Raw genomic sequence first — 12689 nt, 5'->3', positions numbered from 1 at the left:
AGGTGGGGTGAGGGCAGGAAGTTCTGCTTTACTGTTTTGGAAGTGGTGCACCACAGCCAGCTAACAGCTGAAATCATTCCCACAAGGTTACAAGAGAAGCAAACAAATAAACAGCAAACTGCAGAAACTGTTTTTAATCTAAATCTTATTATTTACAGGAAGCAATTGTTGCCTCAGGGCAACTCTCCTCGAAATATTTCAACTTCCTCTCCTGCTTTCCTCCTCACCTGTGACCAACATACCTGGCAGCAGCCCTGGCTTCACCATGAATTTTATTCAACTGATGGACAAGTGATTTAACACATCAAATGACACCATTATCTTTCTTACAGTGATCCTTATCATGGCTGAGTCCTTAGTGGTGATCAGATACAAAAAGAAAGCAATAAAGTCAACCATCCTGAGCCAGGAACTGCAGCGCCCCTTGGCTCCAGCGCATCCAGCAGAGCCAAGCCTCCCGGAGCAGCTCTCCAGAGCACCCTTCCTGCCCCCACACCAGGGCTCAGGGCACTGAGGGATGGGACGCACGGACCCGCAGCTTACCGAGCGTCTGCTGGTTGCGGACCCCTCCGATCACCACGCAGATCTCGGCTGGCACATCTCCCGGCCCGTCTTTTATGTTCTTCTTGGAATCTTTGGTGTCATCCTGCCAGATCACCTCTTCGATGTAGTCATCTGGTACCTCTGTTTTCACCTTCACCTCAGTCATCATTCCAGCCTCTTCACTGGGTGAGGACTGAGATGTCACCGAATCGGAGCCCTCTGCTTTTGGGCTCCGTGGGCTCCTCTTCAAACACTCCCTGAATAGGGGGAAAACAGGGAAAAAATGAGTTCTAATTTTCAAGCACTCACTTCTAACAACTAGAACTTAATAGAAGGTACTTTTGCTTAATGCAGTTTCTTTAAAGTGACTGTCACATTGGGTAAATAATAAAAATTTAACTAGACAAAAGTAATAAAACCACCTGCCAATACTGAAAATAACCTTAAACAACACAAACAACAGCAGCAGTTGAAAACAGCCTGAATCTCTCTTTACAGAGAGAGTGGTGAGGTGCTGGAACAGCTGCCCAGAGAGGCTGTGATGCCCCGTCCATCCCTGGAGGTGTGCAAGGCCAGGTTGGATGGGGCCCTGGGCAGCCTGGGCTGCTATGAAATGTGGAGGTTGGTGGCCCTGCATGTGGCAGGGGGTTGGAGCTCCGTGATCCTTGAGGCCCCTTCCAACCCTGGCCGTTTGTGATTCTGTGTGAATCACTGAACAGGAGCACAGAACTGGACCAGGCAGGTCAACATGGGCAGTCCCAACTTCCAGTGCTGTGCCAGGAGCAGCCCACTCATGCAGAGGAAATGCTGAATGTCCCCAACATTTTTAATTCGGAGCTCACGCATGCCTTCATGCATTCCTCCATGGAGTAACCTAGTCTTGCAGACTCTCTTTTAGCCCTTCAAAGCAACCTGACCCTCACCTCATGGTTCTCATATGGCTGTGCTTAACATACAGAAATGACTGAAGAGGATACGTATGTATTATGGCAACAGCTTCCAGGGAGACTAAGTTATGGGCAGATGCAAGCATCAGAGATGGCAGAGAAGGTGTGGTGGGCCAGGAAAGATGGGTGAGGAAAGCAAGGGTCCATTCTTTAGGAGCAGATGAAGGAAACAGTGTGTGTTGTTATCTTGGAAATAGAGAACCAGAAACTCATGGGAGAAAAGAATCTAAACAAAGTATCATAGAATCCTAGAGTGGCCTGGGTTGCAAAGCAGCACAATGATCATCTCATTTCAACCCCCTGCTGTGTGCAGGTCACCAACCAGCAGCCCAGGCTGCCCAGAGCCACATCCAGCCTGGCCTTGAATGCCTGCAGGGATGGGGCATCCACAGCCTCCTTGGGCAACCTGTTCCAGTGCCTCACTGCCCTGTGTGAAAAACTTCCTCCTGATATCCAACCTAAAGTACATAAATAAATTCAACTCGCCGCAAGAGAAGGCAGAAACCAATGCACCCCAAAGCTGTGGGATAACATCAGCAGATTCGATTTACCAAGAAAAGTGCTGTGGTGGCAAAAGACGGATTTTAAGTACAGCAGACAAGGACCAGGTGCAGCTCCGTTTCCAAGTGCACCATCCCACCACTTGTTCTGGGCTTCCTGTTTTCAAGACTGTTTATTAAAAAATTCCAACACACAATGCAATAAAATAATTGCTGGTTCAGTTGTACAAAATCAGACGAAATAAATATGTAACAAGAGCTTAGACTGTACAAACTGGAGATTTTAAAGAGTCTGTGACATTACTCAAAGTCATAAACAACCAGAACAGCTGACAGGAAAAGTTATAAGTAAAAGCAACAGACAAAACTAAGTGAAAAATAGGCTGAACTTCAGGATGAGTTATTGTATCACACAATAATGAAAAAGGAGGAAAATCCCACCGCTTGGAACATCACAGGAAGTCAGAAGAAAGCACAAATGAACAAAAACAACTCTTGCAATGCTTTTAGATTCTGGTGATGGAGCTGGAAGACAAATCCAAATGCTGCAAGTGGAGGAGAAGGTGCTCAGTGGGTAAGGCTGGGAGGCTGAGATGAGAGAGCAGATGAAGGAAGAGAACAATCTTCTGCAATAATTACTGCACAACCTCCTCATGGACATGTAGCTGCTATCTCAAAATGGGTCAATCACATCGTATCACCAGATATTTTATTATTCATCCCCTCATTCTCATTACAGAATGGAATGTGCAATTAATAGCCCCTAAACAGAGCGAATCAGCCTTGACCTGCCTTCGCAATCATTCCCATCCTCCTCACACGTTTCCCTCCACACTCCCAAAATCATCCAGGGCTTTCACAAGCGAGAAAGATGAATTAAGACAGAGAAAATGTGGTTGAAAATTGGAAGTTCTTTATGGTAATATTATTGGATGTCCAAAAAGGTCCATCAATCTCAGCTGACAGCAATGCAGTCGAGCGCCTGCTCCAGAGATGCGGCAAAGGCAGCAGCCAGGAGTGAGTACAGAGGGTAGGATCAATTGTAAATCAATCACACAGCAAAGGTGTGAAATGCAAAACACTGAAAAAGGCAGCAAAAGCTGTCCGTCCTGGGGAGAACCATCCTCCCCCTGGGGGCAGGGGAGGAAGACCAAAACCAAAGCAATACAGTTCTCACTGTTAAGCAGAAAAGCAGTCTGTAAAAGCTGGCTTTTCACCTCCATTGAGGGCAAAACAGCTCAGTGTGATGGCACAACTTGTACAGGCCAGTCCTGCACAGAGCAACACAAAAATCAATGCAGGACCCCAGTGACGTGGAAGTAAGAGCCTGCACAGCCAGCACCGAGGTTATGCATACAGCTTTCTGAGCAGAAGATCGACAGGAATAAGAGAGAGCTTCTGACATCGCCTGGCTTTGCAATATCCAGCCATAAATCAGTACACGGCCCAGAGACACAAACGAGCCAAGTGTAGTAAGGTAAAATGCTGCCCTCAACATGTACTGAGCAGAGGTATTTCCGGAGGGCTTCCAAAGTGGCTGATTTAGGGCAGATTTATTCATGCTCTGGAGTTAAATCTGACATCACTGCCACTAAAACGTACAGCTGACCCAAGGAGAGGTGGAGTCAGAAAGCAAGACTGTGAAAGGGACCAAAACCAATCATCCCAGTCACTCTGAGCAGCTGCAATGTGGCCCAATGCGCACAACAATGTGGTGCATTGGTCACTGCGCTCATCTCCCACTCACCAGGCCACTGCAGCCACAGGGCTGTGCTCTGACCAAAGGAGCAGTGAGATTTTGGGATACGTGTGCATGAGAGCAATGGGATTGCATATGGAGGTCATTTTCTCTCTGTGCAAAGCCACAAAGCCTGCCCCAATGCAAGGCTGAGAGCATCGTTTTTAAGTGATTAGCAAAGCTGGAGAGAATTCTAAAGAAAGGCAATGACATGGTCCAAGAGTGGGAAAAAATTCTTTGTAACTTCATGAGACTGAAGAATTTGAAGCTGTTTTTCATGCCAAAAGGAAGGCTGAGAGATTATTTGATTGCAGCATATTATCATCTTCACGGGGAGAAAACGCTGTCTTTCCTTAATTTGGCACAGAAGAGTAAGAGCTCATAGCTGGAAGCTGGAACCAGCTGAAATGAGGCATAAAATATTAGCACGGGTGGTGGTCTACCAGAACAACCATTTTCCAAAGGATGTGCTCAGGCAGAACAGATCTCTCAAAGGTTTCAAACCCAGAGCTCCCACACCTGGCCAGTCCCAGCGCTGGGTGCTCCATCCATCCCTGCACTGGGCTGCGTGCCTCAGCCCAGCTTGGTGGCATGAAGCTGCAGGATCAGTCTGATGGGTTCTTAGAAACTCTGCACCTCACACACACTGACTCTCCATATCCACCTCTGCCAAGAAAGTTAACTTCCCAGCTGGGCTGGCTGCTCCCATCTGTGACTTAACTCAAGTATTAATTAAAAGCAATACTGCTGCTCTGCCACTGCCCCACAAGTTAGAAACCTGAGCAGGTACTCAGTGTACAATGTACCTCAAAAGTTTTTGCAACTGTCATCTGCAGGATTTCATAGCACAGAAACCTGGAAAAGAGTCTGCTGAAAAACAAAATGAAAAACACACAGCACCACTGGACTTTTGCAACTATGATCCTTTGTGTCTTCTGATGCTTTCCAGAAGAGATGACAGATGTACCCAGGTGTGAGGGAAGCAAACCTGCAGCACCAGAACACTCTACTGAGCACCCCTGCATCACCTGGAACCATCAGGGAGATCTGTGAAGAGCCATATCCCACTCACGTCCCAGGGAAAGCACCCAAGGGCTGAGGTGAAAAGGGAATAAATGATCAGCGCTAACTTTAAGAGGTGCCAGCGCTGTTTTGATGAAGATTGAAGAGCTTCAACTGCAGACTCGCTCCAGTTGAGCGTTCAGAGGAACACCATGGTTTGAAGAATACCTTCACATACATGGAACTGGAGCAACACAGTCCCAGTCCTCTTTTCTCCAGTAGTCCCACAGGTACACAGACAGTACCTTCATTTCTTCTTACAGCATCTGAAGGACTGGTGTACAGACTGCAGAGAATTTGTCTGAAGGCTACAAGATCTCGACTTGCGCAATGGGGTGACTTGCTTGCAATGCCAAAGAACTGTGCCTAACAGCTCAGCATGTCCATGGTCCTACTTCATCCAACCACTCTACATCAACAGCACAGAACTGAAACCACTGGTCAGACTGGTTCACCCAGTGCCTCCATTGCATCTCCCATGCAGCTTTGGAGACAGATGAGGAGGGCAGCAATGGTGGAAGATGGCTCTACTAGCAAACAGAGCATCATCTGCGGAGGACTCTTTCTTCTGGTCACACATGAAATCCAGCCAGTGTGTACAGCAAAATTAGGGTCAGGCCAGGCTCCTTGGTCTGAAGCTCAGCCACCAAATTGCTTAAGCTATGACATTCACAACTGAATACAATCATCTCCAGAGCCCAGAAGAGAGCAGTGCTGAAGTAACGAACAACGTGGGATGGCTGAGTTTCAAGCTTCCTTGGGGAGAACAGTACCGACAGATCACAGCAAGTGGGTAGAGAAAGTGAAATTACAACACTGGAAAACCTCAGATAGGATGGAGAGGGGAATACTCCAGGGTCTGTGAGGAGCTCAAGACAAGTGATCCAGTAAGCCATCATTTCTCCACACTTCTTTGGTCCTAGCATGTTAGATCCTTTGCAAGTCCATGATGCTGCACCAGCTGTGTGCTGTGCTGATTTTCACCTCCCCTTTCAGAGAGCCTTCAGAGACAAAGCAGCAGCAGGTCTACAATATACTTCTCCAGAAAATCTCCTTGAGATTCACAGTAACACAGAACATGCTGCCTGGCCTTCAGTGAAGTCAAGAATCAACGTTACATCCTGGCAATAAAAGTACTTTTCAACATGATCCACGATGTGACGACTGCAAGCACTGTGACACCAGGACTGAGCTCACACTGGGCCAATACTGACATCAGCCCCATCTACTGAGTTCTCGAAGGGCACTGCTAGGTAACACAGGTACCAGTGACAGATCAGAGCCTAAGGGAGAAGGATGAGACAGATCCCAGTCCTGGGGACTTGCACCTCATCCCTTCTGATGGTTTGGAATGCAGTCCCTGAGCTCATGCCATTCCTTCTTGAGGGTGAAACAATGCAATTCTACAGTGTTCAAGTGTTGCCTTCCAGGGATTGGCTGCAATTACCTCTGCAAGTCCAACCTGCATTTAACATGGCACGTTGTCTTAGAGATCCAAGAGGCTTTTGCTTGTTGAGAAGAGGAGGCAGAAGATGCTCACACCATCACTCAACGGCAAGCTTGGTTGCTCCTACCTGTGAGCTACTGTTTCACTTTCCAGAACATGCCTTATAGATTTTAAACATTAAAGAGACAAACAAACATTATATGTGTATGTGTCACTCCTCTGCCTAAGTAGGTCACACAGCCAATTACTGTATCACCAGCTCCACCATCTCACAATGCTCATTTCCACACTGCTGCCTGCTTTGATCATCAGACTTTCATCTTCTGATGATGATACAGCCACTTTCATGTCAAACACAAGCATGTGAAGGCAGAAGAGATTTAAGGAGGCTTGATGAAGAGTCAGCATGGGGAGCTGGACAGGTATGGAAAGGTACAGCTTCCTGGAATCATTTAGATGGAGCTACAAGAGCTCCTAAAGGCCTAAAGCTTCAGCCAGCCAGACGATGCAGCAAGGAAATAGGCAACAATGCCTCATGAGCAATGCTCTTCCACAGGGGAGAACCAAGGAAATGGGTGGCTGCTTGCAAGTCTTCTCTGCACTGTAACTCTATCAATGAAACCAGTGAATCCCCTTCCAGCCAGCTTTCTGCCAAAGAAGGAACAGAGGGGAAAGAGGTGCACATCAGAGCTGCAATATGGTGCTGTTTTTATCTTTGAAGAGCATTTCTTTCTGGCTGTGATAAGCAGAACCGGCAATGACTGAAAGCAAATGGGAACCGTCAGCTGCTGCAGCCAGAAGAGACTCACATTTGCAGTTTGCTTTTTCTGATCTGGAGTAGCATTCTCATAAATAATGAAAGTGACTAAAAGCTACTTAAAAAACACACACTCCTCCCTTATGAAAGAATGAGGGAAAAAAACCCAATTACAAAAGGACATTTCTTCCAGCTAGGAATAATTTGTCATGTAATTCTCTGAAGACAGCAACAGCAACATGCATGCTCAGTGCTCCCTTCTGAGTGATCTGTGATTGTGTATGTACTCAGATGGCTTCTAATGAGGCTATTTTTATAGCATACATCCTGCTGAGCTTCTGGGGAGGAGCAAAGTGAGATCAACGGAGAATCAGTCTTCAACGTCAGCTCCTGTGTATTTTCTCTCCAAAGGAGAAGAAAAGGAAGTAAATGTGGAGGAAGACATGCTCTGAGTCAACATCTACAAAGAAAGCTCTTCCTCCCCAGCAGCAAACATGGAGCATCCACAATTTCTTCTGGACTCCATTCAAGCTCGAAGAAGCACAGACACACCGCTAATGCCCTGACAGCAGTGATGGCAACACAACTTCCCCAAGGCCAAGCATGCCACGTCCCCTTTTACACTCCTAAAACACTATTGCTCAGTCCTTGGTTTGCTCTTCTGGTCTGCAGGACCAAAGAGATTGAGAAGAGCACAGTAATCAGGATCATGCAGTAAATCCTTGCAGGGCCAAGCTTTGCAAGGCCTACCAGGACAGTGTCACCAATGGGACACTACAACTTGCCTTCTCAAAACCAACGGGCAGCTGGCTGATGTCATACCAGATGGAAAGGCCTCAGCTGCCCAAAAAGGAAGCAAAAACAGACAGTTGAAAAAATGGGGCTCAATTTACAGATGTCTACCATGGTTTTCAAAGAGCCATGACTGCAGCTAAGGGAAGTGGAATGGATAGAACAGATGGAAATGAACTCTGAGTTTACATGGAAATGATTAAAGTAGAAATAGAATAATACAAGCATAAAATCTGCTTGATTGATGAATGGTTTTTTGGTGGCCTTCCTACCCCTCCTCAGTTCTTGTTTGCTGCAGAGGAGTGGAGCAGGTCAGAAAGCATGGACAAAATGATGTCCTCCATCAGGGCCATCTCTGCCACAGGTGTTACTGGGCAAAAAGTCATGTGAAAGAACACGTAGGCAGGAATTGTTTTTCTCAGTGTTAGAGATGAACACTGCTTCTCATCTCCATGCTTCCTGCTTCAGCTCTGCATGCTCTCTCTACTTGCCCAGCCGGTGTCCTGAGGCACAGCTCAGGCCATTGCTCCACCAAACCCACTGCTGCAGATTGACCCAGTGCCTCTTCCACATGGAAGCTGTCCTGGTTTCCATGTGTGAGGCTCAGGAGCAAAAGCCACATTGCTGAGTGCCTCCTATGCACCAGCAGCTTCCAAGGCAAAGATGGTGCATCCAGCATGCATCACTGCCTCTGGTCTTTGAGCCACACACTGCTTGGTTTGCTGGAAAAGAGATCGTTTTACTGGCAATCACCCCTTCACAACAGCAAACAACCTCTTCTGCTGTCTCTTGAGTCAAAAATATCCTGGCTCTTTCCACGAGTGTCTGGGAACCCACACGAACGCTGAAGCACAGTGAGACAAAGCAACGCATACAGTGGCAGCAGCTGCTGGTGCACATCCAAAACCCAAGCCCTGGTCACACAGTGCCACTGGGTTAGTTGCTCAATAAATATCACCATTATTGTGGAGTTCATTCATTTAGAAGGCTCGAGAAAGATGCATCAGGTAGGATGACTGCCTGCTTCCAAGGGCAGCCAGCTCTGAAAACCGCAGAAGTGACTAACAACACAGAGTGTGGTGGGAGGGGCATGGAGACCAAGGCCCATCTAACCACAAAATCTCATGGAAGAAGCAACTGAAGAGACACCCAAGGTCAGGCTGGATGGCACTCCGAGCACCTGATGGAGCTGTGGGTGTCCCTGCATTCACTGCAGGCAGCTGGATTACAAGAACCTTCGAGAGTCCCTTCCAATGCAAACATCTCTACGATTCTGTGACTTCTAACTGGATGTGCTGCACCACCACAGCCTGAGCTTCACACAGTGATCGCAGTGCCAGCCCTCACCATCATCGAACTGACTGCCTGCATTTAGCAGTAATCTCCCTATGCAAAAAAAAAAAAAAGGAAGAAGAAATTCTGACCAGGAATGTGACTGTTCGTCTGCTCAGAGCGTCCTCAGCATGCTCTATCAACTGCTTTCCAGTCGTGTGGGTCTCAAGACAAAAGTAAACCAAAACATTCTTTGAAGAGGTAACGCCATGAATGAAACAACTGCTCAAATTTGGGGAAAACAAACTAAGCAGCATCCTTAATTCTTCCAACTATCACAGTCTTCTAAAACACACAGCCTTTCCTGACAACTAACTGCTTCAGTCAGTGTAAGAGGAATTTAATTGTGTTTTCATTCCTCAAGGGATGCTCAATAGCTCCGAATCCTTCACAACAGGTAAATGATGGGACCAAACCAGGCTGCCTCTCCACTAGAAAATAAACATTAAAACACAAACCAAGACAACAGCGAAGAGTCGGAAAGAATTCCACAGCTATTAGCAAAACAAATTCCCTTAAGTCCTTATTAGGAGTATCATGAGGGTGGTTTGAAGAGGAAAGTCAAACCAAATTAAAGAAAAGATGGCTTATCCAACAAAAAACAAACGCTCAGCGCTCGCCAAAAGCGAAAGAATTCAGTCTGATAAGAAGTGCGACATACAAATGATGCAGGTTAAAAACTAAATTTAAGATGATAATAGAATAGCTGCCAGCTTCTTTAAATTTTCAGCAGGGTAATCTCAACAGAGACAAAGAAATTCAGGGAAAAACAGAGTAAAGGATTTATTCACTGAAAGAGCTCTGTGTTGCTTGCTCAGAAATGACTGAGGCCTGCAAAGCCCCAGAGGTCCCGGCACGGTGCAGCCCACCCCAGCGCCAGCCACGAAGCCACAGGCAGCACTGGCACAGTGTGAGGAGCAGGACACAACCAGCACACAGGAGAGAACAGCAGCAGGACCTCAGGACTGGGAGAACTCCTCAGCTGGAGAGCGGCTAAGATGAGGCGGCAGATGTCCTGCTGCTGGAGATGGGCGCGTGTTCAAACAGCAGACTGCAGGCCACAGCAGGACAGCCGCGATCTGCCCAGGAGAGCGGATGGCCGAAGGAAAACCAAGTCCTGGTAACCCTGCTTTGCTGAAGGCATTATTGTTAGTTCTGCTCAGTGCTTCACAGAAGGAAGCCCCGCTCCGCCTCACGTCTCCAGAAGCTCTCCTGGGCTCTGACGCTTAGCAGTGTGGCAGAAAATAAGTTGGTCCCCCGGGAGCTGGGATGCATCTGTGTGCTGCCGCCTCTCCCTTCACATGCGCATCTACGGCACTCCGACCTCCTTTTGGGTTTCAAGGAAACCTTCATGGGTTTCTCACGGTTTTTGTCCACATCTTGGCACAGAATTGAACTGTTTGCTCCTCTTCTATCAGCTAGCTGCTTTGTTTATTGCTGTTTGTTCCTTCCTGAAGATGGCTGGTGAGAATCCTGAGAGCACCAAGGCTATTAAATAGCCTGCCTAATTATTAATACTCCTCTCTCTTTCTAATGTAGGGTGTCTTAAGCTCTTCATGCTCTGGGGCTGAAAATCTCCCAGGTGGTCTTTTAAATAAAAGGGAAACCGTTTAAACAGCTTTCCTTCTCAGAAACACACGCATCCCTTTGCGAGAGGCTGAGGGTAACACAGCCACTCAGGATGATGTGCCTGCAAAGTACAGAACGAGCAAAGGGAAGGAGGAAAGATGCCACCATTCAGGCAAAGGAACAACTGAGGAGCAAAGTATATGCGACCATTTCTGGGTATGTTCTCCTCCAGTTGGAAATTTGTTATTGAAATAGTTTTTTCTTCACTCACCTTATTGAAAGTAGATCTTTTTCTGAAGAGATATCATGAATGAAAGAACTGCTGAAATCCGGGTACGGCAGACAAAGCAGCATACATCATTCTCCCAGCTGTCTTGGTCTACCAAAACACAGCCTCTCCTGACAGCACCATGTCGCTAAAGACAAAACTGCCAGACGTCCTGAGCACCATGGCCTGGGCTGGTGCACAGAGGAAAACTGTGCTGTATGAGAGCTGGGAGATGCCCATGCCTCAGCCTGAGGGGCTGCTGGGAACTCCGCCTCCAAGAAAGCTCCCATTCTCTCTGCAACCCCCATAACAGCGCAGTAAAGTCAAGACCATCCATACCCTCACAGCCAGCTCGCAGCCCCAGCAGCTCTGGGATTCACCCCTGCTTTGGGCATGGAGCACAGCTACATCTGCTCTGCAAGCGGGCTCCTGGCTGGTGACAGCCCTTGTGCAGATGGGGGCTGAGCTTCCAGTTGGCTCCATTCCCTCCGCAAACAGATGCAATTCCAATACCAGGGTCTGATTTATTCAGCAGGAGTCTCGCACATTAAGTGTAGTTAAGTCTGAAAACAAATCTAATGACTTTAAAATAAATAGCCAACAGAGGACGTGAAACTAAAATTCTTCCTTCCTCTGACACCCACCATATAAACAGTAATAATTATATAAAACGTGTCTAACACATGACTACACAAGGCTCTGGTGACCAAGAAAAGCACGCGCTGCTTGTCAGACATAATTGCACATTTGGTTTTTCAGTTATTTCTTGTCAAGACCCAGAGCCCACCATCTGAACGCTGACATTAATTACTGGTAAGTAGTTTGTTTCACACTGGTGTGACAGAGATTCCCAGCAATTACCCCCAGGTCTGCCTCCCCAGCGCTGCTCCACGCTGCCTGCCTTCCTGGGAGCCCCAGCGATGGCACACGGGGCTCAAACTACTCCACCTCGTACAGATGGGGCTTCAAGGCTCCGGGAACTTTCCAGAGACAGCAGAGGGATACCTGAGCCCCAGGAAACGGCCCTGCTCCAATAGAGTCCACACCACATACAGACAGCATCGTCCAGTTGGGTTCCTTCTGAGCCCCTCTGCTCAGCTTTTGGCTCTATGCTCCCACAGCTCCAGTTGCCCATCACACAAGCAAAAAAAAAAAAAACCAACCTTTCTTGTTACTGGCTTTCAATTTCCCACCTTTTAATTTTGTTGACTGACTCTTTGCTTGCAAAAGGAGAAGGTCTGTGATCTACCTTCTCCGGAGCAAGAAGCTTTGTCATGTTGTCTTTTAGTTGTCATCTTCTCCAACGCAAACAGTCATGTCTCCTTTCACTCCCTTAAAAGAAGAATTTTTTTCTATGCTCCTAATAATTCTCCTTGTTTTTCACAATATCCCATTAATAAGCACACAGTGAGGTACAGGATCCACACACCATTTAATAAGGTAGGAAACACAGCTCTTTCTGCCACCACCAATTCTCAGCTGAAAACAGCTGCATGCTGAACCAATGTTATTTCAAAGGCAGCAGCCGGGCCCGATCAGAGCTGCAGAGGTGATAAGATCAGAAAAATCCTGTGCCTTCAGAGCTTTTAACATTTACTTGAAACAGAATAAAATCAATTCACTGTGATAAATAAATAAAAATAGGAGCAACCCAATACTGTGGTCACCACATTAAGATGGAGCTACTAAACAGCTAGTAAAAAAATACCAACAGAAGAAAAGGGTAAAGATGCC

At 47.0% G+C, this 12689-nt stretch overlaps 1 protein-coding gene across 16 annotated transcripts in view; it reads right to left on the bottom strand.

Moving 5' to 3' along the window:
* Positions 1-12689, bottom strand: part of ZNF618 (zinc finger protein 618) — a 141883-nt gene that overhangs the window by 64620 nt on the left and 64574 nt on the right. For all 16 annotated transcript variants that reach the window (XM_048966480.1, XM_048966487.1, XM_048966476.1 and 13 more), the window contains one exon: positions 544-800. In XM_048966480.1, coding sequence (XP_048822437.1) covers positions 544-800 — 257 coding nt within the window. The remainder of the gene's footprint in view (positions 1-543; positions 801-12689) is intronic.

Source organism: Lagopus muta, chromosome 19 (genome assembly GCF_023343835.1).
Source record: "Lagopus muta isolate bLagMut1 chromosome 19, bLagMut1 primary, whole genome shotgun sequence".
Classification (NCBI taxonomy): domain Eukaryota; kingdom Metazoa; phylum Chordata; class Aves; order Galliformes; family Phasianidae; genus Lagopus; species Lagopus muta.
Note: the sequence above shows the minus strand (reverse complement) of the source record. Positions and strands in the feature narration are given on the sequence as shown.